The 27,841-nt window shown below is 53.7% G+C and overlaps 1 protein-coding gene across 1 annotated transcript in view; it reads right to left on the reverse strand.

Annotated features, from left to right (window-relative positions):
- The window catches only part of FBXO42 (F-box protein 42), a 51,515-nt gene extending 23,900 nt beyond the window's left edge, over window positions 1-27,615 (reverse strand). Inside the window, exons 1-4 of the mRNA XM_036396188.1 lie at window positions 27,516-27,615; window positions 9,653-9,922; window positions 6,703-6,819; window positions 1,212-1,346 (exon numbers count right to left, since the gene is read on the reverse strand). Of these exons, the coding sequence (XP_036252081.1) occupies window positions 1,212-1,346; window positions 6,703-6,819; window positions 9,653-9,905 (505 nt within the window). The 5' untranslated portion in view covers window positions 9,906-9,922; window positions 27,516-27,615. The remainder of the gene's footprint in view (window positions 1-1,211; window positions 1,347-6,702; window positions 6,820-9,652; window positions 9,923-27,515) is intronic.
- Between the last annotated feature and the right edge of the window lie 226 nt (window positions 27,616-27,841).

The raw sequence follows: 27,841 nt of genomic DNA on the forward strand, positions 1-27,841 counted from the left end.
TGAGCTCCTTTTTTCCTTCCTCCTGCCAAAAGAGCTGCTCTAACACTGATTTCTCCCCTTGCCCCAAGAGCTTCCCCCAATTCTTCTGCTTTCCTCAAAGTTATTTTAGTGGAATTCAGAAATTAAAAGGAAAAAAAAACCAAACTGTTGTGGGTGACATTTCCAGCACAAAAACCAGTGTGGGAAATAATTTGTGGTGTTTTCCTGCCCGGCTGAGGGTGCCTGGACAGCAGGAATGAACCTGCTTTCCCACGCTCTCCCACCTGCACGGGCTTGTCTGCTCCACCCCCCAAAATACCTGGAGTGGGAGCCACTGGAATGAGCAAAGAAAATCTCAGCTTTGGGACAATGACTCTCACCATGGAATCACGGAATGGGACCTTAAACACGCCCAGTGCCACCCCCTGCCATGGGCAGGGACACCTTCACTATCTCAGGCTGCTCCAGCCTGGCCTTGGACTCTCCCAGGGATCCAAGAGCAGCCACAGCTGCTCTGGGCACCCTGTGCCAGGGCCTGCCCACCCTCACAGGGAACAATTCCTGCCCAATGTCCCATCCAGCTCTGCCCTCTGGCAGTGGGAGCCATGCTCTGTGTCCAGTCCCTCCAGCCCTTGTCCCCAGTCCCTCTCCAGCTTTCCTGGAGCCCCTTCAGGCACTGGAAGGGGCTCTGAGCTCTCACTGGAGCTTCTCCTCTCCAGGCTGACAATCCCAATTTCTCAGCCTACTCCAGGCTGAACAATCATCACATCACATCCTTCTCAGCCTACTGCAGCATGAACAATCCCAACTCAGCCCTCCCCAAATGAACAATCCCAACTCAGCCCTCCCCAAATGAACAATCCCAACTCAGCCCTCCCCAAATGAACAATCCCAACTCAGCCTTCCCCAAATGAACAATCCCAACTCAGCCCTCCCCAAACGAACAATCCCAACTCTCTCAGCCTTTCCCAGGCTGAACAATTCTGATTTTCTCAGCCTCATCACCTCAGGCTCTGGTGGCTGCAGGGAATGTCCCTCACCCTGCATGACAGGGACCAGCTGCTCCCCAGAAACGCCCCCAAGGTGGTGCTGAGGACTCAGACTCTGCCACAAACCCCACATTTCTCCAGGATGCAGCCCAAACTCGGTGGGAAGAGGCTCAGACACACCCAGAACCATGGAACCCGAGGCCTGGGGAGGAGGGAGGGGCATGGGGGAGCTGCAGGGCTCACCTGAGGCCAGGGGCCGGATCCACTCCTTGCTGTTGAGGTCCAGTCTCCAGAGGTCGTTGAAGGCGGCGTTGCAGCTGCTCTGGGTGCAGCCCCCAAACACGTACATGGACTGGTTGGGGTCGTAGTAACACGCACCTGCAAGGGAGCACAGCCCTGTCACTGCTGTCCCCACAGCCCTGTCACTGTTGTCCCCACAGCACTGTCACTGCTGTCCCCACAGCCCTGGCACTGCTGTCCCCACAGCCCTGTCACGGCCCTGTGCCCCACAGCCCTGTCACTGCTGTCCCCACAGCCCTGTCACTGCTGCCCCCACAGCCCTGTCACTGCTGTCCCCACAGCCTTGTCACTGCTGCCCCCACAGCCCTGTCACTGCTGCCCCCACAGCCCTGTCACTGCTGTCCCCACAGCACTGTCACTGCAGTCCCCACAGCCCTGTCACTGCCCTGTGCCCCACAGCCCTGTCACTGCTGTCCCACAGCCCTGTCACTGCTGTCCCCACAACCTTGTCACTGCTGTCCCCACAGCCCTGTCACTGCTGTCCCCACAGCCCTGTCACTGCTGTCCCCACAGCCCTGTCACTGCCCTGTGTCCCACCCCCAGATCAGGCCCTTTCCTGCCTGGAGAACAGCAGCCAGGCTGCCCCAGCTCCCCAGAACCACAGGGCATCCCTGAGCAGGGTGAAGCTCCAGCAAGAACCTTCCCAAGAGGATTATCCCTCAGGCAGAGCTGCTCCTCAAAGTGCAGAGAAAACTGCCTTAGAGGCCTGTAATTAATGAGCTTAGCTGTGATTAAAGCACTGAGCTCACTGACCTGCCCTGAGCTGGATCACAGAGCTCACAGACCCCTCTGTGCACCCAGCCCTGGGCTTTGTTCTCTTTTCAGGATTTCACCCCATCTCATTTAAAGAGCCCCACGAAAACCCAGCACCATGCAGGGGCATTCCCTCTGCTCCCTGTGGGAAAGGATGAGGCAGCCAGATGGGGAACAGGGAGCAAACACCACGTTTGACAACCCCTGGCCCCAAAACAAATCCCATGGAAGTGTCTGCAGCACCCAGGTACCTCTGGCAAGAGGGAACTGAAACATGGAGCAGAGAGGGCTTGCTCAGCTTGTCTGCCTTGGAGGCTGGGCAGAATTCTGGGTTTCCCATAAAATTCCATGTGGAATAACCCCCTCCAACAGCAAAATCACTGAGATTGTGCTCTCCTACTTTTTTTTTTTTAGAGTAATTTTAAGCAGCTGAAGATAAGGAATGCAGAGCAGCTTGAGGGGAAAAAATAGGGAAAATCAGGAAAAAGCAAGCACAGTGAAAAACTGCAGTTTATTCCAGCCTGTGGGAATTCCACAGTGGGATTGTTGGGGCTGCTCTGGACTCTGATGATTCTTGTGGATCCAGCTCAGGATATTCTGTGATTCCATGATATGTTTATACACAGTTTGTATCAGGTGTAGAATAAATCAGAGGGAAATTGTGCATGTCCCTGATGGTTTTAGGGTTTCTTTGGGTGGAAAACACTGAATGGATTCAGTTGGGTTTTTTTTTACGTCCCAGCAAAATTCAGTGACCCCCTGGAGTTTCAGCACTGCAGAAGTGGCTTATCTTTGGAAAGGAATCAGTGATTCTGGTGTTTGAAGACACTGATGCTCAGGGAGAGCAGAGCTCTGGCTCTGAGCACACTCCTGACTGCCCTGCCCTGAGCAATGAACCAAAGGAGATTTTCACCCAGAGGCTGAGAGCCAGAGCAGAGCTGACTGGGGAGGGAAACCAGATGGAAAGCACATTGCCTTCACCACAGTCAAAGAACATTGACTTCTGAACCTCAGAGAACATGAAATAAATTCACCCATCCCAGTTCAAGGGTTGTATTTCCCACTGGAGAGATGGGAAGGAGCTGGCTGGGCTGTAAATCCCATTCCCACGTGGTTCTTGGGTTGGAGGGTGACAGCCCTTGGTGTTGGACACTGCCAGGGACCCAGGGGCAGCCACAGCTGTGCCAGGGCCTGCCCACCCTCACAGGGAACAATTCCTGCCCAATATCCCATCCAGCCCTGCCCTCTGGCAGTGGGAGCCATGCTCTGTGTCCTGTCCCTCCAGCCCTTGTCCCCAGTCCCTCTCCAGCTCTCCTGGAGCCCCTTCAGGCATTGGAAAGGGCTCTGAGCTCTCCCTGGAGCCTTCTCCAGGTGAACGCCCCCAGCTTTCCCATCTCCTCCTATCTCCATCTCCACCTCTATCTCCTCACTCCCTCAAATGCCATTGTCCTGCTCCTTGCAGCGCAGAGCCTGGATGCAGCCAAAAACCTGGGGATATTGAGCAAGGCTGGGTGTTGGGAGGAGCTGCAGCTCTGCTCCAGGAGCAGCCCATCCTGTAAAACAAACATTCCAGCTCTCACCGCTCCCAACGGGTTCGTCAAACCCACAAACTGCTGTAATTACTCATCCCGGTGGTGCCACCAACCCCAGGCTCCTTGGTAACAAAAACAATAAATCAGTGCTTAAAATTAGTCACTCCTCCAGCAAAGGATCAATATCCCTGGCACAACATTCCTTTGCTGCTTTTCGGTTTCTGCATTCCTGAGCCTCCTGACATCTTTTTCCAACTGCGGGCAGTGATTTCACCCCGTGACTCATCGCCCTGCTATGACCTCGCAGGTTCATACATAAAACAGCTCAGTGACTCCTGTGAACATCACCCAAAAACCCCAAACACTGAGGATTTCTGACCCTAAACACTCAGCATTATTGATGTTTCACATCCTGCAGCTCCAGTCAAACCCTCAGGAAAAGTGACAGCCCGTCCACAGTTTGTTCTCAGCAGTGTGATCCCTGCCAGGCACTGCCTCCCCACGGCAGAGCCTTCCATTCATTATTCCTTATCAAGCACTTCTGCCATTCCTCCCTTCAGGACTGAGAGCAGACAGGTTGACCTCCAGCTGCTTAGAATTCCCCTCCTTGTCCGTTTGTGCTCCCTTTGAGAACTTCTGGGACAGTTCTAATAATTCCTGGAAGCGAGAGCGAGCCCCAGCCAGAGCTTTGATGGCAGCACTGACTCGTGCCTGGGCGGTGACGTCTTCCCACAAAAACCAGCAAATCACTCATCCCTCTAGAAAGGGCTTTGTGAGTCCTTCCTGCTCCCTCCCCACTGCCCAAACTCCTGTTCCCTCCACCTCAGCTCACTGTCATCCCATGGGATTTTAGGTGACAGTTCAGAGTTTGCCTTTCGGAATCGGCTGTAAGGCTGGAATCCCGCCCGCGGGCAGTGAACGCTGCTGCAGGGAAAGCAGAGGCTGCAGATCTGGGCAGCTGCTCACAAACCAATCCGTTTAAGTCAGCAAACAAGTTAATCCAGATTAGCTTTGTGCCCACAAAGTGCATTAATAACGCTGCCGTGGCCACCGGGGCCGGGCAGAGCCGGGGCACTGTCACCGAGCGAGGCTAATACGGATTACACGCTCCGAGGGCAGTGGATTTAGGGAGACAACTCACTTTGCAGCCAGGAAGCCCGTGGCAGGCAGCAGGATAAAGGAAAGAGCACACAATGCTCTTTGGGGCAACTCTGAGCCTTTTCCAGGCAATTTCTAGCTGGCCTGAGCACTCAGCAGTGGCAAAAACGCTGCTAAAATTGAAGGGAAATACACGCAAGTGTGAAGTCGTTAATAAGCACTTGAGTAAGGTTGCTAAAAATGAGCTGTGAACTGCAGAGCCTTTTCATCCTTCAGGAAGGCCAGGGTATCTCGGCAGAGCACAATGACTTCACCAGAGCTCCCTGCAGCGTCTCCCGGACTTGTCTTGGCAGGAGGCAGCGCAGTGGCTGCCTCATAAATTATTGCTTGGGAAGATGAAAATGTGGTGCCTGCTGCTCTTGGAACGGCAGGGCTTGCACCGTGTTTATCTTGCCTCAGAAAAATGCAATTTGCTTCCTGGAAGAGCTGTCCCCCAGAGGGCTCAGACCCCGTGCTGAAGCCACAGGATGGAATTTTTGTTGTGTTTTTTTTTTTTCTTGGAGCTGAGGCAGCTCAATGCTGCTGCACTCCAAAGAACAGGGTTTATTTCAGTATCTTTCCCTCAAAGGCACTGTGTTTAGGTATCTCTTCTCTTCCTGTTCTCTTCCAGAATCTTGGAAGCAGGGGAAGAATTCACCCAAACATTGAGTGGTGCTGTTGACTGAATTACTCCCTTTAGTCAGCAAATCCACCTGCAGCTCTGCTCGATTTGAGCCCAGCACATTGGAGAATTCCCAGTTTTCCTCATAGATGTAGAGGACTGTGCCAGCAGCTGGTGAGGAATCGCATCCCTGAGTGCTGCTCTTCCCAAAACCCACTGCCTTTGATGGCAATGACTCCAGTCCAGGGGCTGAGGAGGACACAAAGCTCAGGCCCAGATCCCGGGGACAGCTCCGGGTCCTCAGGACAAAAAGGACCCTGAGGGGCTGGAGTGTGTCCAGAGATGGGAACAGAGCTGAGGAAGGGGCTGGAGCACCAGGAGAGGCTGAGGGAGCTGGGAAAGGGGCTCAGCCTGGAGAAAAGGAGGCTCAGGGGGACCTTCTGGCTCTGCACAGCTCCTGACAGGAGGGGACAGCCAGGGGGTCAGGCTGTGCTCCAGGGAACAGGGACAGGACAAGGGCAACAGCCCTTGCTGTGCCAGGGGGGATTTAGGTTGGATATTGTGAAAATCCCTGCATGGAATGGGGGTCAGGCACTGGCACAGACTGCCCAGGGCAGTGCTGGAGTCACCATCCCTGGATGTGGCACCTGGGGACACGTTTTGGTCAAGGGCTGACCCCATGATGTGGGAGAGTTTTCCAGCCTTAGGAGCTGCAGAAAGATCCCTGCACAACCAGAAAGCCACAATCCCAACCCCCTTCCACTCCATCAACACTTCCTAGGATCAATGAGCCCGCCAGGACCAGCAGCTCCCAAATCCCTGCTCTCGTGCTGAGCGTTGGCACAGCCGTGGGTTGAACACCGCAGCAATGGGCACGTGTGGCACTGCCAGCCCCCAGGGAGGCAGCTCCCATTGGGATTCCAGAGGATGGCATTGCCCATTGGGATTTCAGGGGATGGCACTGCCAGCCCCTGAGGGAGGCAGCTTCCTGTGGGATTCCAGGGCATGGCACTGCCCATTGGGATTCAGAGGGTGGCACTGCCAGCCCCTGATGGGAACGGGATTCCAGGGCATGGCACTGCCAGCCCCTGAGGGAGGCAGCTCCCATTGGGATTTCAGAGGATGGCACTGCCAGCCCCTGATGGGAGCAGGATTCTAGGGGATGGCACTACCAGGTCCCAAGGGAGGCAGCTCCTATGGGGACTCCAGGACATGGCACTGCCCATGGGGATTCCAGGGGATGGCACTACCAGGTCCCAAGGGAGGCAGCTCCCAGTGGGATTCCAGGGGATGGCACTGCCCATGGGGACTCCAGAGATGGCACTGCCAGCCCTCAGGGAAGCAGCTCCCATGCAGGGAGGAGCTGCCAGGGCACTGCAGGGATACTCACTGTGTGAGAAGCGCTGGGTGATGGGGGTGCCAGGGTAGGGGTAAGTGCGGCTCTCCCACTGGATGTTCCCTTCCTGCACTGCCTTGATAAAGCCGTGGTAGCACTGATGGGCCACACCTGGGGAGAGAACAACACCGTCAGCAAAGCTGGGAACTGTTGGGGAAGATGAAACAGGAAAGCCTTATAAATATGATTGCCTGACAAAAAAATTTGAGAATATGGAAACTATAAGCGAGATTGAAATGAAAGCAAGCTTTGAGATACCTCAGTTACTGAACAACTGGAAAACAATGGTGTGGTTGGCTGAAGGTAATCCCCTTTTGATGGTACAACACCCTCTGCTTGCAGACAGGCCCAAGGGCCAGAGCAGACCCTACAGCTTGGCAGAAGGGGCCCAAAGAGGAGTTTTTAGGGTTTAAAATGTAACACAGGATGGTAATGTAATGATTCTTATAGGCTGTGTGTAAATGCTGTAGGATTTGTATCTTGTACTAGATTGGTTAGTGAGAATGAGAATATTCAACACAGAAGAAGATTTATTGTATTGGAACAGAAACTTTGCTCTCTTACCCTTTTACTCTCTTACCCTCTCATCCTCTCTCCCCCTCTCTTCTCTCAGTCCTGCTCTGAGCTGTGGTTGGCAGCTCCCAGCAGGGCCCTGCCCTTGGCCCTTTGCAATAACCCCAAGTTCCAAGCCCTGGCCTCAGAGATCTCTCGTCTCCATCCGTCCCCTGACACTCCTACAGGGAACAAACTGTGCCTGCACGGTGACAGCAGCTGCAAAGCCCCGTGTTTGGGTTAGAAACACGCTGGGAATGTGGGGGATTAAGGGAATAAAGACAAGGGAACTCTGCAAATGTGGAAGTCAGCAGCGTGCACCGGCCGGGTCACGACATCCCGGCAGCTCCAGTCGGGAAGCAGAGCCTTTGGAAAGGAAGGAAGCACTGGGGTGCTTTGGAGAGCTTGTGCTCAGCCCTCTGTGCTGCACCCTGGTTCCCTCAGCACACCTGAGGGGCAGCTTCCCTTCTCTTGAGGAGCCTCAGTGCAATAATCAACTTGTGAGAGTGTGAATGCAGCTACTGGCCAGGGATCTGAAAGAAATCGGAGTGATAAAAATGAACAGGGATGCTCCAAGGCTGCCACTAATTCTGGGAGGGGCCAGAGGCTGCTCTCTGAGGAGACAAAAAGGTCTGGAGAAGGTTTCTGGCAGCAGCAGCAGCAGCAGCTCAGCAGACACTTGGTGGCACCTGCACTGAGGATGCCATAACCTGCCAAGAGTTTTTCCCCAAGCCCTGTGCCAGGAACACCCCCAGCAAGAAATCCCACTCCGGGATACAAAGCAGGAAGGGGTTTTTAAAATAAAAAAATAAAGCCTGGGGTTCTTGAGGACCTGCTCCCTGAGAGTCACACGGGAAAGGGAATGTGAGCTCCAGGAGTGCACAGCAGATGTATCCTGGCAAACAGGAAAAATGAACCAGGAGAACACAAATCAATTGTTTACCTCCAGTGACCTCCCTGGGCACAGCTCGCAGGTGGTGGTTCCAGACCTTTTTTTGGCTGGAACTGCCCCAGAAGGGCCCAGCTGCCCAGCACCACCCGTCCCCTGAGAGGTGACACAGCCCAAAGCCACGCTGTGCCTCGGGCTGCTCCTGCCCGGGCTCCAGGGATGTTTCCCACATCCCTCTGGGGTGAATCCCAGCTGTTTGTCCATCCCAGCTGCATCCTTTGCAGGCCACTCCAGGAAACAGCCAAGCAGCCACGGGGGCTGCAGCACTTGGAAAAGGCCCTTCCCCAGGGCTGGGGGCAGCTGCTGCCCCAAAAGGATGCACAAAAAAAGGGATTTTGGGCCATGGTCCCTGCTGGGGTAGCTGTGGTTTTTGAACCCCCAGCCTGTTCAGCTCTGGGCAGAGTGGGAAATGCCTGGGATCTTTCAGATGAGGAGAATTCCATAAATGAGCCATCACCTCACAATCTGCCAAGGGCATTCCTCACCTGACACCCACTCCTGTTTTTCAGAAGGAGCACATTCCCCTTGTGCAGCAACCTGTCCCATTTCCTAGGACTGAACCGCTCTCCTCTGAAACTCCTTGTTTTTAAATGAAGCTCATGATTAAAGTCTGCACCCCACAGAATGGTACCAGAAATCACCCAGTGTATTAAAATAAAATGAAGCAGAAGGTTCTGCTTGTATCCTTGTCCAAATGTTCCCTCCTTATTTGCTGTATCATACTTCTCCAGCATTAAAATGCCCCCACAAGGCTCTGGAATGAGTGTGCAGAGGCAAAGGAAGGATCTGTGTCTCTGGGCTACTCTTCCAGGAAGCTGGAATATGCACATCTCTACTCATGCAGATTTTATGCTGCACTTATCTCCAGCAGAGCTGTAAGAAGCAGAGCCAGGGCTGTTGAAAGCAGCAGCTTTGGGAATGTTAATTACTGAGCAAGACACAAATGAAGTGCAATTAAAGCCCCATCAGCCATGGGACACTGGCAGGGGCTCTGGGGAGGAGGCTGCAATCCAAGGTCACCAGTGCAGCACTGGGAGCACCCGAAGGCAGCAAAGGAGCTGCTCTGTCCTGGGGCTTGGGCTTTGTTCTAGTTTGGGCTGGAAGGGACCTCAAAACTCATCCAGCTCCAACCCCTGCTAAGAGGGGGGGACACCTTCCACTATCCCAGGGCACTCCTAGCCCTGTCCAGTCTGGCCTTGGACACTTCCAGGATGGGAATTCATGGCCTCTCTGGGTTTTCTACCCTGAGAGAGGCTGATGGGTTCAATTCTGCACAGCTACAGGCCTGCTTTGAGCAAAGCCAGGGACCCCATGGCTGTGAGGATTTCCCTGAGATTTCACAGAAGCCAGATTTCAGAGTTTGAGAGGAAAACAAGAGGCAAAGGTAAAAGAGAGCTGGGTTCCAAACCCCCCAATTAGAGAAATTGCTGCCATCACTTGTACCTTTGATCAGTCGATACCACTGTTTGCAGACAAGGGCGGCGGTTTTGTGCTCCTGGTAGGGAGAGAGGAAGGACAGGATGTATTCCAAAACCTCTTCTGGCAGCTCCAGCATCGATCTGGAGCTGGGCCTGGGCTCCTCCACCTCCAGCTCAGCGTGGGGCTCATCCTCCTGCTCCATCGTCCCTTCCACCGCGGCCTCCTCTGCATCCACAGCCATGAACCCGTCATCGTCACTGTCCGAGGAGCTGGCCATGGCATCCCACGTCACAGCTGCCAAAAGGGACAACAGGGAGGTCACACGTGTCAGGACTCAGTGCATCCCTCCGGGTGTCCAGAGTTGCCAAGGACCCCGTTGGGGGGCTCAGAGACCCTGGCACACAGCCCAGAGCACCTGGGGATTTGATTTTGACTCCTGGAGCAAGTTGCCAAATTTGTATGAGGACATGAAAGTCACAGAGGTTTGAATAGTGTAATAACAAAATGATCACAGGGTGAAAATGTAGATTTTAGGATTTTTGGTATGGGGGTTATGGGGACAAGATGGAGGAATCTGGGTGTGTCCAGCCTTTCTCCTTCTTCTTGCTCTCCATTTTCTGCAGTGCTGTTGGCACTTTGGGATTGTTTTAGAGTAGAAGTGCACTGTCTAACACAGGTGATAGGTATTGGGAATTAAGTGTAAATGTGTTATATGTAGTTTGTAGTATAAAAGGACAACACAAAGAGTGCCTGTGGCTGCCCTGCAGAGCAGATCTTGGCAGGGCAGAAAGAAAATTTTATAGATAAGAATTAATAAACAACTTCAAGACCAAAAATTGAAGAGTCCAGACTTGTTCTTCCGTTGCATGGGCTGAAACAGAGATATCCTGCACATCTGGGGCAGCAATTATCAACCAAAACCCAAGAACATGGAGCACCAGGAACGCACTGAGAGCTGTGTGCCACACCAGAGGGCTGTGCCACATCAATCACCGAGTGCAGGAGGTGGTTCTGCAGTTTTGCAGCAGCTGAGGGTTTAGGAAGGGCTTTCCCAGGTCACTCCATCGCTCCCCACCCTGCTGCTGCCTGCAGTGGGAAGCAGAGAGCCAAAGCCAAGGCCTGGAGCTGCTGCTCCCTCGCTGGACACGAGGAGACATCGCCCTGCCCTGCCCTGCACCGTGGGGCCCAGCTGGGATGGGGAAAGGATCCCTGTGGAACCTCACCCCAGGTGAGACAGGATCACAGCGACATTTACAGTCCCTCCACCCTGTGGAACCTGTTCTGCCAGCGAGGCTGTTTTACCCCAAACAACTCCTTGGGGAGGAAAAATGCCCTGCCTAAGGTTTTCACCACCCTTTTCCCTTTATTTGTGAAATACCTGCACACAGCCCTGGCTGGCAGTAGGTGAGGAAAGCAAATCCCCCCAGGATTTATTGCTGATGGAAGGCTGGGATAGCAGAGGTTGTATCTCCAGCTATTCCCAACATCTCGAGTGTAAGGTGACACCGTGATGACAGAAAAGTATCATGAAATAAATCCACCTTAACGAGTGGCTGTGTCCAGTTTGGGCAGCTGGCACCGTGTGAGGTGAAATCCATGCCTGCCACTGCAAGACAAACAGCCTGTCCTGAGCAGAGCAGCAGCACTTTTCCCTTCCAAGGTGGCTGAGTGGAGACCAAGGGAGCAGCAGCTCCCTGAGTGCTCCTGGATCCATAGCCCAAACCACAGTAACAGCTCCTGGGGATGACATGGGCCTTTCTATTCCAGAAATTCTCTTTTTATCCTTTCCTAGCATGAGGAAAGGACCAAACCAGGGCAAGCTCCCTGTTCTTTGGGTTCCTCCCAAGTCCACAAGGCAGAGGCTGCCCAGCCTTCCCCCAGCCCTGAACTGGCCAGGATTATTGGAGACAAATCCACACAGTCCATAGGACAAACTCAACCTGCAGCAGGCCAGGAAGCAAAGCAGCTCCTCAACAGGGAAGACAAGACAGCTTTTCCCTAACATCCTCCAATATAAGAATATTATCATTATTTTTTCCAAATCCTAACTATCCCAGAAAACACAGCTGGAAGGAATTGAAGTTATTGATATCAGGGTTTAATGTGGGTTTATCCTAGCAGGATAAATACCCTGATACAGAAATACCCTGGTGACAAACCCCATGTTAAACCACATCAGCTTGGGTCATCGACCTGATTTATAAATGAGGTTTATTTCTCAGGAATAACCTGAGCTGCAGGTACTAGTCCAGGTTTTTCCCATGCCATGAGAATGGCAGGTGGTGGAGACACGGAGAGGGAAAGCTTTCCATGGCAACCAATTCATGCCCAGGAAAATGACAGGCGACAGCAGCAGTCCCCACCACTGTCAGGTTCCCTGATGAAGCAGCTTTGGAAATTGCACAGGGCTGTCAATCTGTGGGAGGAACCACGGCAGAACCCAGCACATTTCCTGTGTCAGAAATCCCTGCTGGAGTCACTGTTGTGGCAGGGGAGGCTGGAACCCAAACACTGGGACACAGGCACTGCTGCTGCTGCCAGGAACCCGCCTCACACAGAACAGGCACGAGTTCCCAGGGACTGAGGGAAAGGAAAAGTGGAGTTGTGCTAAAAATTATGAAAGAATGGAGGGTTGGGCCTTCTCCAAGCAAAGGCACCTATGGCTGGGAAGTGCCTGTGCTGGTTTCCATCCTGACACAGCATGCCAGTGCTCCTGCCCAGGATGGGGCTGTGCCCCTGCTCAGGATGGGGCTGTGCTCCTGCCCAGGATGGGGCTGTGCTCCAGGCAGGGATGGGGCTGTGCTCCTGCCCAGGATGGGGCTGTGCTCCTGCCCAGGATGGGGCTGTGCTCCTGCCCAGGATGGGGCTGTGCCCCTGCCCAGGATGGGGCTGTGCTCCAGGCAGGGATGGGGCTGTGCTCCTGCCCAGGATGGGGCTGTGCTCCAGGCAGGGATGGGGCTGTGCTCCTGCTCAGGATGGGGCTGTGCCCCTGCCCAGGATGGGGCTGTGCTCCTGCCCAGGATGGGGCTGTGCTCCTGCCCAGGATGGGGCTGTGACCCTGCCCAGGATGGGGCTGTGCTCCTGCCCAGGATGGGGCTGTGCTCCTGCCCAGGATGGGGCTGTGCTCCTGCCCAGGATGGGGCTGTGCTCCTGCCCAGGATGGGGCTGTGCTCCTGCCCAGGATGGGGCTGTGCTCCTGCCCAGGATGGGGCTGTGCTCCTGCCCAGGATGGGGCTGTGCTCCTGCTCAGGATGGGGCTGTGCTCCAGGCTGGGATGGGGCTGTGCTCCAGGCAGGGATGGGGCTGTGCTCCTGCCCAGGATGGGGCTGTGCTCCTGCCCAGGATGGGGCTGTGCTCCAGGCAGGGATGGGGCTGTGCCCCTGCCCAGGATGGGGCTGTGCCCCTGCCCAGGATAGGGCTGTGCCCCTGCTCAGGATGGGGCTGTGCCCCTGCCCAGGATGGGGCTGTGCTCCAGGCTGGGATGGGGCTGTGCTCCTGCTCAGGATGGGGCTGTGCTCCAGGCTGGGATGGGGCTGTGCTCCTGCCCAGGATGGGGCTGTGCTCCTGCCCAGGATGGGGCTGTGCCCCTGCCCAGGATGGGGCTGTGCTCCTGCCCAGGATACAGAAGGACAGGAGGGTCTGTCCCTCCCTCCCTCCCAGCCTGGGATCACAGAGCAGCTCCCCAGGAGGCAGAGGTTTCACATCCTCAAGCCTTGCCAAAATCCTGAGCAGGAGTTTTTGCCTCTGGCCTGGGGACAGTGGGACCCTGAGGATGGTGATGGACCGGGGCATTGTCAGGACCTTGTGTGATCCCAACAACTTTTATTTGTGCTCTAAATAATGTCCAAATCCCGCTGGAGAGGGTCATGGGAAGTGCAGGAATGCACACCCACTAGAAAGAGGTGTTTTCCAGCTAGTAAATCCCAATTTGGATCCTCTGGAGCAGGCTCAGGAATAACCCAACACGGCAGGCTGATCCCAGGCACAAAACACCAAAAATCATCTTTAGAACAGTGGGAGGAGCCTCAAATAGCATATCTGAGGATGGAGAAGCCCCACTGAGTTTTGTCTGCTCTTCCCAAGCCACTTGATAATATTATAAATATTCCAAAGCATCTCCTTTGGTAAATTCTTGTTTCCTAAACGTTTGAACATAAGGAATAACCATCCTCAGAGTTTTCACACCCACGCCGTGTTCTTTTTTGGAAGAAAACAAGGCCAGCAATAAACCCAGCTCCCAAAAGGCAGCTCACTGTCAAAATAACCCTCCAAGCTTGACCTGCCACGGATGTGGATTTTGTTTGGAAGGGCGGGCTGGGAATAGCCACCCTTGGAATGTAAAGCAAAGCCCTGTCCTAAAACCCTGCTCCAATACAGAAAAAGGAAAAAGAACCCAGATAGTTGGCAAGAAAGAGCTAAAGCATCCCAGCAGCTCCTGCTGCCAGTTATTCAGCAGATCCATGAGGGAAAATCCCACACCTGGGGTTTTACTGGTTATTCCAGGAGCAGAACTGAGTGTTCCTGCATTTTTGGGTGATGCAAGAGGTGCTTTCTCCCTCATCCTGCCTCTCCAGGTGCTCTCTGCTTGCAGCACACTGGGCTCCACTTTGCACCTGGGCTAAAATGAATCTCTGAGCACTCAAAAAGCTGCAACCAAGAGATTTAAGCAGTTGTGTCTCATTCCAAAGTAGCTGCAATCCAATTAACTCCAGGATCGGATCAAGCCCTGAAAACGCCAACACATCCCCCAAACATTCCATGATATTCTGCACCCCAGAGCCCTGCTGGTCAGAGAAATGCCTGTCTATCCCAGCACTGGGAAGGGTTTTTGGGGTGTTGAGGAATCAGCCTGGAGCTGGAGCAAGGAGCAATGGCAGCTGCTCCAGGAAGCGCTGGGAGGGCAGCGGGAGCGCGGCTCTGCCGGCGCCGATGGAATCTGCCTGCCCTTTCCTGAAAGCTGCGTCTCTGCCAGCTGGCAAAACATTTCATAATCCTTTTCCTCCTCTCAGAGCACTTCCATTTTCCCTCTCTCCCCTCCTGAAATTAGTTAAGAACCTGCTATTTATTCCTAAAGTAATTATCTGGAACAAACAGCTGAGGAATATTAAGTGCAGGCAAAAATAACCCCACGGGGTTGAAGCACTGCTCCAAACCTACTGCTGCAAATCCCCTCTTGGCCCAAGGAGCTTTTCCTACCTGCAGGCCCCTCTCCTGGTCCCATGGAGCCCAAAGCTCAGGTGTGGGTGGCACTGGTGGCTCCCTCCCGAGCTGCCTCCTCCTCTCCACAACTGCCAGCTGCTTCAGGAAGTGCTTGAACCTGCAGGGTTTTTGACCTGCCCTTTTCCCACCTCTTTTTATGGATTTTATGGAAAAAAGCCTCCAAGGGCAAGCTGTTGAATGGCAATGAGAGGCTGAACACCAGTCCTGAGTCACTGCAGACACAGGGAATGCTCATTTCCACAGGCCACAAGGAACACAAGGAATGCTTCCTCCAAGGAGGAGCTGCTGCTCCCACCAGGAACAAAACAAAACAAAACAAAACAAAACAAAACAAAACATTCCAGGTGTGTGAGAGGAGCCAGCCCGGCTGGGCCAGGTCTTGGGCTGCCAGGAGAGAGGGATTTCATTGCACCTGGCAATCAGGAGCCCTCGTGGTAATGTAGGGGTGGAAGGCAGCAGCTGTCTCCAGCCTGCTCCAGACTCTTCCTCATACTTTGGAATGGCTTTTTCCGTGTGCCAGCATCTCCAGGGGACACTCTGGGGACAGCCACACTTCTGGCTGATTCTCTGCCCCAGTTCAAATAAAAATCCTCTTCCAGCAGACAGAAATGGTTCATTTTTCCTTTTTTTAAAAAAAATCTTATCTCTATGGGAAGGATTCTTTCCACATTTTCAGTATTTTTGTGTTTGTTTCCCCAGCTGTGCCATCAAGGACTTCACCTGCAGCTTTCCCTGATGCTGGTTTTGCTCTAAAAGAAGCTCTGAGACCCTTCCTGGGGTGAAAAGAGGAAAATCCAGCACTATTTCCAAGGAGAAGCACGATGCTTTATAAAAGCAGCAGCACAGGGAGTGACAGGTCCGTGGGAACACAGGATTGGGACAAACACCATTAAATAAAACAACATCTCCAGTCCTCCCTCACCTGCAGCAGCTGGAACTGATCCTTTTGGAAATTAACTGCTGGGCAAGCTCAACAATGGGGGAAAAAACCAGATTTTAGTCCAAAAAAAGAAAATACAGCCTCTGGGAAGCTGTGGGATGAGCAACATCCTCTCTGTGCAGAGCGAGACCTCAGGAACACCAGCACCATGGATGTTCCTTATTCCTGCAAAACAGGCACTTCCAAGGGTTCTTTGAAGAACTGCTTCTCCCTTTTTTTTTCTCAACACAAAATTGTTTTTTCTTTCATACAAGTCACCCAGGAAAAGAAAGGATTCCTAAATTCCATCTGCAAATTCCATCTGAAAATTCCACCATTTCTCTGTCAGCACAACCCCCCTGTGATGGTTTTGCCTGTTAGAACTGTGGGTTTAGAGACTTCAGAAAAAAAATCCAAATTACAGCATTTTTACTGCTGCCCATTGTCCTGGAACTGCACCACTGCAGCTGAATTTTGGTTGATATTTCTGTAATAAAAAGGTACCAAAATCCCAGGAATTCCTCCCAGCCCAGTGATGAGCTGATCCTTGGCTATTCCAGATTCCTGCTCGTTTTTTTTCCCAAGGTTTCAGTTCAAAAATAAGCAGCAGTGTGACATTACACAGCAGGATTTATTGCACAAACAGCACAGCAACCTACAAATAAATCCTGCTGAATCTGTTTTCCCACAAAATGAATGCACTGAAACCCAGAATGAAAATGTGGGGGCTTATCCTGGATTTATTGGAGGAATACAAACCTGGGAGCTGAGGTTTGAGGGACTTTTTGGTGTGGGGTTCACAGAAAAAGGGGAAGCAGAGTTTAATGACACCACACTTGAGGTGTACATAGGAAATCATCATTATTATTGTTATTATTATTATAAAACTTCATAAATGGCTCCAAAGTGTAATAAAATATTAATTAATATGAAGTAATATGCAGGACATTTATAATGAAAGCATGAGGAAAACACTTCAACTGACCCAAAATCCAGCCTGGTTTTGCTCACATGAAAAACAAGTCTGAAAACACAATTCCTGGGAGTTCCATATTTGCCTTCCCACACCAAAAAAGACAACCCTTAAATATCCCTGCAGAAAACCATGAAAAAAGCCAAAATCTCCACCATCCACCAACCCTTCCACTTGTTATGGATGCATGGATTTGGAGAATTTCCATGGTTTTGGACAATATGATTACCCTTGAAAGAGTTGGATTTGTTTCAAACCTGCCAAAATCTGCCTTGCCAAGCCCTGGCATCACAAGAGGAGCTCCTCGGGTGCAATAATCGGCTGCTCCCTTTTCCCGTGCTCCCGAAATCCCCTAAATTTAGTAGGAAATGAGGAGGATTTCGGGCTCACACACTCCCTCTGCCGGCCCCCGCCAAGCCCTGAATTCCAATTATCACCTCGGCTTTTCCCAGCAAACAAATTCTGTTCCATCTGCAAACCGAACTCCCTGCAAGCCCCAAAACCCGGAATAACCCCTAAGCAAGCAAACAGAAGCCTCTGAGGCTGAAAAATTGAGGTTTTTCCAGGGAAAAGGGCAGCTGCTCCTCCTGGTGCAATATCTGCTGTAGGAGGATGAACTTTACAGGATAAAAACATTTATTCAAACCTGCTCAGGATGATTTACTGGCAAGAATTCCTGATCAGGAACGATGAGCAAAGCCACAGTGGGAGATCCTGGGAATTGCTGTCACCCCTCCCTTCACCAGGAGAGCACAGGAGCTCCTGGACAAGCTCTTGGAAAGCTGTGGAGAATTGTCTGGAGAACAGCCTGTGAGAATGTCACAGCATTCCCTGAGTCCTACAACCCCTGACACCTCCCAAAGTCACCAAAACTGGTTCATCTGCACAAATGAAGGGAAATTTATAATGGAAGCAAGAGGAAAACACAGCCACCGACCTAAATCCAGCCCACTTCTGCTCACCTGAAAAACCAGCCTGAAAAAACTCCTGCAAGTTCTGGGTTTCCATCCAGCCCAATGCCCAGTTCCAACTGCCCAGGCAGAATAACCAAATGAAAAAAGGGAGATATCTCAGCAAAGGGTTTGTTAACAAAACACCCAAACATCCTGGATGCCTTCATTCCTGATGGGCTGCATTAGGGGCCTGTGGGACTATTTTATTAAAGTGCATTCTCTGCAGAGCAGCAGTGGGGGATGCCCAGGGTGTCTCCCAGCACCATTCCCAGGGAAGCCATGGTCCCCATGGTCCCCAGGTGTCCTGCAGGAAAGGTGAGTGCTGGAGCTTCCTTGGCTGGGAGAGCCCTGGAGCTCATCCATCTCCTGCAGCTCCTGCAGCCCCCAGGCAGCTGGGGAGCAGGAAAATGGCATTTCCTACCCTGCACTGCTCAGGATGGGGGTGTCAGGCCTCCTCCTCCTCTGTCTCTGGGATTTGGAGCTCTCTTGCCTTTGCTGAGGATGCTCCCAGTCCCTTTCCAGTCTTAGGGAACTTGGGGGCACTGAGGATTGTGCAATCATGGAATGGTTTGGGCTGGGAGGGACCTTAAAGCTCATCTTGTTCCACGGGCAGGGACATCTCCCACTGTCCCAGGTGGCTCCAAGCCCCAATGTCCAGCCTGGCCTTGGGCACTGCCAGGGATCCAGGGGCACCCTGTGAATGCCCACATTCCCAGGGAAGGATTTATCCCAATATCCCACCTGAACCTACTGGATCCTAGAGCAGGATCCTTGAGGCCTGCCTGCTCCTGTTGAACCAGGGAGAGGGGGCAGCAGGATCAGGAATCAGTGAGAGGAAAAGCAAAGTAAGCTTTGCTTCCAAAAATCCATTGAGGGCTGGACACAGGAGTCCCTTCAGAAACCACCAGCACTTCCAGAAGCTGGGAACACCCAGGATTCACACCTCACTGCAGTGCTGTCCACACAAGCCAGGAAATCCCTGGTGGGACAATCAGGCAGGATTGTGGGGTCCAACAGTGCTGAAAACTCAGGTTGGATGTTGTGCAGTGGGAACGAAGGATGGAGTTTCAGGAAAATGAAGCCAAGCACAGCCAGGTCAAGGTCAGGGTTTTCCTGCTGTGGGTGTTCATGCTCCAGCCTCTGGTTCTCCATCATGACATGGTCATGGCAGCACTCACACATCCATCACAGGATCATGGAATTGGTAAGGCTGGAAAAACCCTACACAATCACCAAATCCATTGTTCCCCCAGCACCACCATGTCCCCACTAAACCATGTCCCCAAGTGCCACATCCTGGGACCAGCCAGGGGCCATTGGCCTCTTGCTCACCTGGGCACACCTGGCTCCTGTCCAGCCCCGGACAGTGGCAAAGGAGGAGCTGAGGGGTATAACAATTTTATTTTTGCAATAAACAAACTTATTCTTCACCAACCACAATCTTCCTCTCCCCACAAAAACACACCAGTCACAAACAGCCCCCAGACCTTGCACCCAAAGCAAAGATGAGCTCAAGGCTACTGACTTTCAAGCCATAAAAAGAGAAAGATACACTGTGAAAAACCCATTTTATTGCAGCCTGGCTGGCCAAGGTTTGATTGTAATCGATGCCCAGGGCTTTCAGACACTCTGCTGACTTGGCAGCGGCGCTGATGCAATGTTTTTGTTAGCAAGCAGGACACCAGGACATCACCACCACCTCCACATGGACATGACCAGGGATGAGCACCCAAACTGCCCTCCCAGGACACAGCAGTGTGTCACACACACCCAAAGGGTGCTTTTGGGATGCCCACTGGCTGTGCCTCACACCAAACCTGTCTGTGCTCCCCTTCATGCCCAGCCCTGCCATTCCCCAGGTGAGGCCTTTGATGGAAGCTCCCAGGCAGGGATGAACCATCCCTGAAGCAGGGCTGGATCACATCGAGGGGCTTTAAAGGCAGAGCTGTTTGCTAAACACAGCAAAACAATAAGGAAGGTATTTTCCCTCTCTCAGGTGGAACAAAAGGAGTTTCCAGCACAGACAGACATCTGGTCTGACCACAGAGACACAACCTGAAATGATGCCTCCAACATTCCAGCTTTCCACATTCCATTGTTAACCCCATTTTGCAGGTAAAGGAACAAAAGCCACAAGAAACTGGGGTTAACAAAGCCTCTGCAGCACAGGGATCCAGGGAGCAGAGGTTTGCAGCTCCCTGTGCTGAGCTGCTGCCTCTCCAGAGCTCAGAGGGCTGTGCAGACAGTGGGAGCAGAAAGGAGCTGCCAAGAAACATGGGAGGGGACTTTTTACAGAGCCTGGGGTGCCAGGACAAGGGGGAATGGCTTCCACGGAGAGAGAGGAGGTTCAGATGGGATATGGGGAAGGAATCCTTCCCTGTGAGGGTGGGCAGGCCCTGGCACAGGTGCCCAGAGCAGCTGGGGCTGCCCCTGGATCCCTGGCAGTGCCCAGGGCCAGGCTGGACAGGGCCTGGAGCAGCCTGGGACAGTGGAAGGTGTCCCTGCCATGGCAGGGTGGGACTGGGTGGGCTTTAAGGTCCCTCCCAACCCAAACCATTCCACGATTCTTTGCTGCCCTAATCAAAACCTAAAAAGGTGATGAGAAGTGTGATATTCCTGAAAAGCAAACAGTGTGTCCTTGAGCCCCATGGAGGTGCTGGAGTGTGTGCAATCCAAAGGTGCTGGAATTCATGGCTGGGCTTTTTTAGCAGAAAATGTGAATTAGGGAGGGCAGACACCCAGCAGCCTCTGCAATTCCAGCCTCTGGAGCCCTTGCTGTGCTGTGCAATGGGGATGGAGAGAAGAACCTACAAGCCTAAAGGTCCATGGTAAGATGTTGGTGTAGGCAAAGGGCAGCGCTGGGAAAAAAAAAAAAGGCTGGGAAAGAGGGAAACACCACCACAGGACTGACCTTGAGGCATCCCAATTCCTTGCTGAGAACCCCAGGGAGCCAGGCTGAGCTTGGTGCTTTGCAGCCAGACAGCATCCCTGGGATTCCCTGTCCGTGGAGCTGGGAGCTGCTCTCCTGGAGCTGCACTCCTGCAGACACTGCACAGAACCATGGAGTGCCCTGAGCTGCAAGGGACCCACAGGGATCAAACCCGACCCCTGGCCCTGCACAGACACCCCAACAATCCCAGCCTGTCCAAACCCTCTGGAGCTCTGGCAGCCCCAGGGCTGGGAGCATTCCCTGGGGAGCCTGGGCAGTGCCCAGCACCCTCTGGGGAAGAGCCTTTCCTGATCTCCAACCCAAACCCCCCTGGCCCAGCTCCAGCCCCTCCCTGGCTCCTGTCCCTGCTCACAGGCAGGGATCAGAGCTGCCTCTCCACATCTCCTCCCCAAACCAGCACCTCAGTGGGGGAAAATCCCAACCAGTTCCCAGCAAACAGCAGGCAATGAGCAACAGAGGATTGTCTGAAATCTCTGAGGAGGTAAAGCAGGTGGGAAGGGATGGATCTGAGGTGCAGACCAGCCCCACGGTGGTGGCAGTGCAACCCTGTTATTACAGAACTGGAAGGATTGCTCTGCATGCCCTTGGAGCCCTGGCCTGAAAGGAGGGAGAAATGGCACTAAATGCACAGGGAATCTCAGCACAGAGAGGTGTGAGGGGCTGGGAACAGCATCCACCAACCACCAGGCAAACCCCAACCACAGCTGAGCCAGGACTGGAAAATACAACCCAGGGATTCCATTTGGAACACATTTCATGAGTCTGACCCACCCAATGGGCTGGAGGAGGATTTGCTGCAGTTTCCACTGATTTGAGCAGAATAAATAAGAGCATTTGTTCTTGTTCAGTACAGGATTTTCTTATTCCTCAGCTAACAGGAAAGGAAATGCATGGAGAAACAGAAGCACTGGATATTGGGGATGAGGAAAGCAGGAGCCATCCTTCCATCCTTTGTGCCATGCCTCAAGCCTGGGTGTTTAGGGAGGCTTAAATATCAAATACTAAGAAAGAAACAACAAAAAAGTGCACTCAGATCCATATTATGTTAACGAGCAAACAAAAATTCAGGGAAATTGTGCAGATTTCAAGTTCATCTCTACCATTCAATGACAAAATGAGCTCCACAAGATGTCCCTTTGTTACCATCCTGTCACCACAACAATCATCATTAACCAGCACCACTCGAGCAGGAGAATGGAACACAGTGTGGAACCCTGGGATCTCAAAGCATCCAGGAGTCCTGCTCAGAGCAGGCTACAGCATCTCCTGTGCCCCTCCTGAGACCCCAGGAGTCTGTGTCTGCAAAAACCCAAAAGTCTGGGAGCTTTCAGGAATTCCCAGCAGCTGCTGGGACTGGGAAAGGAAACGCCCGGCCCAAGAGCAGCTCTGGGAAGAGCAGCACGGATTAAAGGTGGCTCAGAGGAACTGAAGGCAGGAATTCCACAGGGCTGCTGCTTCAGAGGGAGCTGCATCTGAAGGGTTCTCACACCTGGAAGGGTTCTCTCCTTCCAGGTGTTCTGGGCAGCTGGTGTGCATCCAGCTGCAGGGACAAGAAAAGGCAGCGATTCCCAGGGCCAGCCCCTTCCCTGGAAGCTCAGCGTGAGGATAACGGCACCCAAAGGGTTCATGAGTCTCTTTTAAAGCACAAATAAATCACACTGCAGGCTCTCCAGAGTGACACAAACCCAGCTGGAATGGTTAATCCGTGTCCCAGATTCCCTGATGTGAGAAATTTGGGGATGGACAGTTCTTCCCACAGCCACCCCAACTTCACAGCAAGATTCTGACGTTTCTGAGCTGCTTTTCATCCAGAAAACCCCAAATCACTCCTCAAACCAGAGATCTTTTCACCCAGAAAACCCCAAATCACTTCTCAAATCAGAGATCTTTTTACCCAGAAAACCCCAAATCACTTCTCAAATCAGAGATCTTTTTACCCAGAAAACCCTAAATCACTCCTCAAACCAGAGATGATCTTCTGTCCACCCACTGAAACCTAATGGGAGTCAAAATTGTGGAATGGTTCAGGTTAGAAAGGACCTTAAAGCTCATCCCATTCCCTGCCATGGATAAGGACACCTTCTAGATTTGCTCCAAGCCCCATCCAACCTGGCCTGGAAAGAGAAGTTCCAAATAAATAAAAGCAGCTCTGCCAACTTACCTTAAGCCTCCAAAACCCCAAATTATGATAAAACTGGCACAGGTACAAGACAAAATGAGGCAGGGAAATGCTTCCAAAGGAGTCTGGAACCCAGGGAGAGATGCAGTGCATTGGAATTGCCAATTGCTGGTGCCTGAGCTGCATCCACGCTTCCCATGGGGGGAAAACGAGGATTCTCAGTCACGGATATTGCAGTGGGAGTTCAGCAAGCAAAGATAAATATTTAAAGATTGCCATAGAAATGGGGGAGAGAACACAGTCCAGAGCAGCTCCTGAAACAGCAAATTCCTGACAGGAAGAGCCCTGATTCCTGCAGGTTGCTCGACACGAGCCACGTTTTTCACGTGGATGTGTCACCCCTGCTTTGCTTTGATCCAGCAACGCAGGCGAGTTCAAAAGGAATTCTGACCTGGATTTCCCAACTCCATCACAAGCTGTGCTGGCTGCTCCTGGCAGCACAGCCTGGATGCTGCTGGGGACAGCCCAGAGATGTCAACGGGAAACACGCTTGGGAGGGAGCCCCTACCTTGATAAACACCAGCACTTCCCAGAGGCCTCTTCCCAGCTTTTATCTGGATTTGGGCCAAACCTGAGCCTGCCTCCAGCTCCAACACCTTTCCTGAGCCCTCACAGCCGTCTCCAGGTGATGCTGACTTTCCCGAGTCAGAGCCTGAAGCTTACCCACCTCCAGCCTTAGGAAAATCCTGACTGGATGTTTTCCAACAAAGCCTGCCCTGTCGGAACACACAGGGAAAAATCGCTTCCCTTGGAGGCGCAGCTCTGTTTACACAGAGAGTGGGAAGCCTCTTCCAGCAGCCCTCGCTCACATCCTGTGGAAGTGGCTGGGATGGAAGCGGGCTGTGCCCAAACCCAGCGCCTCCTGAAGCCCTGGGAACACAACTCCATGGATCTGGGAATGCACAGCCACACCATCCCCGAGCTGGGAATGCACAGCCACACCATCCCTGAGCTGGGAATGCACAGCCAGAGCATCCCTGAACTGGGAATGCACAGCCACACCATCCCTGAGCTGGGAATGCACAGCCACACCATCCCTGAGCTGGGAATGCACAGCCACACCATCCCCGAGCTGGGAATGCACAGCCAGAACATCCCTGAACTGGGAATGCACAGCCAGAGCATCCCTGAGCTGGGAATGCACAGCCACACCATCCCCAAACTGGGAATGCACAGCTACACCATCCCTGAACTGGGAATGCACAGCCACACCATCCCTGAACTGGGAATGCACAGCCACACCATCCCTGAACTGGGAATGCACAGCCACACCATCCCTGAGCTGGGAATGCACAGCCACACCATCCCTGAGCTGGGAATGCACAGCCAGAGCATCCCTGAACTGGGAATGCACAGCTACACCATCCCTGAACTGGGAATGCACAGCCAGAGCATCCCTGAGCTGGGAATGCACAGCCACACCATCCCCAAACTGGGAATGCACAGCCACACCATCCCTGAACTGGGAATGCACAGCCAGAACATCCCTGAGCTGGGAATGCACAGCCAGAGCATCCCTGAACTGGGAATGCACAGCCACACCATCCCTGAGCTGGGAATGCACAGCCAGAGCATCCCTGAACTGGGAATGCACAGCCAGAGCATCCCTGAACTGGGAATGCACAGCCACACCATCCCTGAGCTGGGAATGCACAGCCAGAGCATCCCTGAACTGGGAATGCACAGCCACACCATCCCTGAACTGGGAATGCACAGCAACACCATCCCCGAGCTGGGAATGCACAGCCACACCATCCCTGAGCTGGGAATGCACAGCCAGAGCATCCCTGAGCTGGGAATGCACAGCCAGAGCATCCCTGAGCTGGGAATGCACAGCCACACCATCCCTGAGCTGGGAATGCACAGCCAGAGCATCCCTGAGCTGGGAATGCACAGCCAGAGCATCCCTGAACTGGGAATGCACAGCCAGAGCATCCCTGAGCTGGGAATGCACAGCCACACCATCCCTCAGCTGGGAATGCACAGCCACACCATCCCCAATCTCCCATTCCAAACCTGTCACTCCTGGCAGACGTGCAGACTGTATGCATTCCATTTCCTGGGATCAAGGACAGGATGAGGAGCACATCCCAGCTCTCCCAGGCAGCAAACACCTCTGCAGAAGGTGCCTGATGCAGTGACTGGAATGCCCAAATCCCAGGTCACCCACGTTCAGCAGTGGGAATAAACCAACCCCACCTTCATTCCAAGCCCAGGCAGGGCAGGAGCACGTGTCCTGCAGGTGAGCTTCCCTCAGGGGCTGCTCCCACAGCCAAATGCAGGGAAAAACCGAGTCCAGGGAATAAAGGCTGGAGTAAACTCCAATTAAAATTGAAAATTGTACACTCCGCCTGCAAAAACCCACGAGAGAAAATGGCAAAACTGTCTGGAGTCTTTCTGAACCCAAGAGCTTCACCTGCCACCCTGGAAAAGCAATGCTGGTGCTGTCCTGGGTGGAGTCACCTGTCAGGGAACACTCCGGGGAGCACAGCAGGAAAAACACACACAAACATCCCTGCCATGCCAAAACAACCACGGGATGTGGCTCTGCCACCGCCCCACACACAGCTCCAGGAGAACAGCACCGAGTCCAACACCGTGGAACAACACCAGACAGGCACCACCCTGCCCTGGAAAAGTGTCCAGGCTGGACAGGGCCTGGAGAGACCTGGGAGAGGGGAAGGTGCCCCTGCCTGTGACAGGGATGGTCTGCAAGGCCCTTCCAACCCAAACCCTTCTGGATTTTATGAAACAGATGGAATTCTGCCCAAGATTTTGCTCTCTTCTTTACTTGTGACACCAAGGAAACAACAAGCCCAGGGGATGGACACAATCTGAGGGAAAAATCCCGGTTTTCATCCTTTCTCTGGCATCAGCACAAGGAAAAGGAAGGAGAGATGGTGGTGGGAACACCCAGGGCTGTGGGAATGAGGAAACCTCCCACTCTGGCACTTGCTCTCCAGACAGGCCAAGCCCAGGCTGCGAGGCTATGTCGCGATATAAAGCACTTTGTCAGGACACCGCGGCACCGCCCCCGAGCCGCGGCTTCCCCGGGAAAGGACAGGTGGGGAAAGGCCCCTTCCCACCCAGGGCACGGATTGAGGTCAGCAGCTCCTCCACGGGAATTCACCGCAATTCCCGTCCCTTCCAGCCACGGGGAACAGTTCCAGCTGCTGACCCGAGCCGGCTCCCAGGGATGATTAAAGCCAGCCGAGCACAAACGACATTCCCGGCGATCCCGGGGTTATCTCCCATTCTCGACTCCCCTTTTGTTCCTCTCCGAGCATTCCCTGGAGTTCGGGTCATTAACAGCGAGACACCCCAGCCCTGCTCCCGCTCCTCCTGAGGGATGCCCGGCCCCGGTGAGTGGGAAAGGCGACTGGAAAAGCCGAGAGAGGCTGGGCAGGATGAGATAATGCATCGCTCCTGCCGAGCCCTGCAGCGCTGCTCAGCCCAGCCCAGCCCCGCCGTGACAAGAACAGCAGCCCAAATCAATCCGAACCACGTTCCCAAAGCCCCGAGCGGAGACAGCGACACCCCAAAGGACACCCCAAAGCCCCGGGCTGGGCACCTCGGCTGCTCCCAGACCGCGATCCCGTCCCCAGGCCGGGGCAGTGACACAAACCCGGCCGCGGAGCGAGGGGAGAGGCGGCTCCACGCCGAGAGCAAGCGGGGACTGAGCCTCACCTTTGTTTTCACACCAACCCAAGGCGAGCTGAGGTTCTGGGGACATCCCCTAGAGACATGTCAGCCCTCCAAAGAGCCGCTGATCCCCCCCCTAAAAACCATACTTGCCCCCAAAAGCCGTATTTCCCTCCCTAAAAAGCTGTTTCCTCACAGAAGAGCCATGTTCTCCCCCTAAAAGCCGTATTTCCCCCCAAAAAATGCCATTTCCCCCTACCGCCGACACTGCCAGCCTGTGCCTTGGCACTGCCCTGTGCCAGCACTGAATTTTGGGGAAACAGGGCTTTTAGGGAGAAAATGGGGCGCTTTTTCTTTCTTTTTTTTTAGGGGGGGTGATATGGGTTTTTTTTGCGGGAAGAATTTGGGGGGCAAATATGGCTTTTAGGGGGCAAACAGGGCATTTAAGGGAAGACATGGCTTTTCAGGAGGAAAATAGAGATCTTAGGAAAGAAACGTGTCTTTTTGGGGAAAACACGAGGTTTTCTAGGGAATCGTGGCTTTTACGGAGAACAAATGGCTTTTTCTGGGGAAACGCGAGGTTTTGGGGGAAATGTCTTTTATGGAGAGAAACATGTATCTTAGGGAAGGAAACATATGGCATATTGGGGAAAAAACATCGCTTTCTGGGGAGAAGCTTGGGTTTTTGGGAAGGAAACACGGCTTTCAGGGGGCAACATGGGATTTTTAGGGAGCAACGCGGCTTTTTTAGGGGCAAGCTTTGCTTTCTCTCCGCCCTAAGGGAGCCCCCGGGGCCGCCTTCCCCTCTCACCCCGGAGCTGGGAAGGGGCTTCCCCCTCCCAGAAGGGGCTACACCCACCCGTGGGCTCTGCCCTCCGCAGCGACCCCCAAAACGCTGTGAGAGGCTGGCACAGGGGCTCCCCACACCCTCCACCCTCCAATGTGGCCCCCTCCACACCAGGCCTGTCCCGCCCCGAGGGGCCCGTCCCGCCGCCCCGCTCCCCAGGGAAGGGTCCCGCCCGGGGAAGCCGCACCGCGGGGCCGCTCTCACCTGCCGCCGGGCCGGGCCGAGCCGGGCCGGGCCCTCAGGGCTGCGGGCGGCGGGGCCGCTGCGTCGCCCCGGTGACGGCTCCGACCGGCGCCGCCATCTTCCCTCCCCGCCCTCCCGCCGCTACCCCGGCCGCGCCGGCCGCGCACTGCGCAGGCGCAGGACCGCCTCCCTGGGATCACGTGCTGATGGGGGCGGGCATGGGGGGTGGTGTTATGGTGGCGCCATGATGGGAAGGTCAAGTCTTCGCTTCGCGGCGCAGCACGGGGGCCGCCATGTTTGGATGGTCCCGCCGCCATGTTGGGGAGGTCCCAGCGCCATGTTGGGCG

The sequence above is a fragment of the Molothrus ater genome, chromosome 23 (genome assembly GCF_012460135.2).
Source record: "Molothrus ater isolate BHLD 08-10-18 breed brown headed cowbird chromosome 23, BPBGC_Mater_1.1, whole genome shotgun sequence".
NCBI lineage: Eukaryota > Metazoa > Chordata > Aves > Passeriformes > Icteridae > Molothrus > Molothrus ater.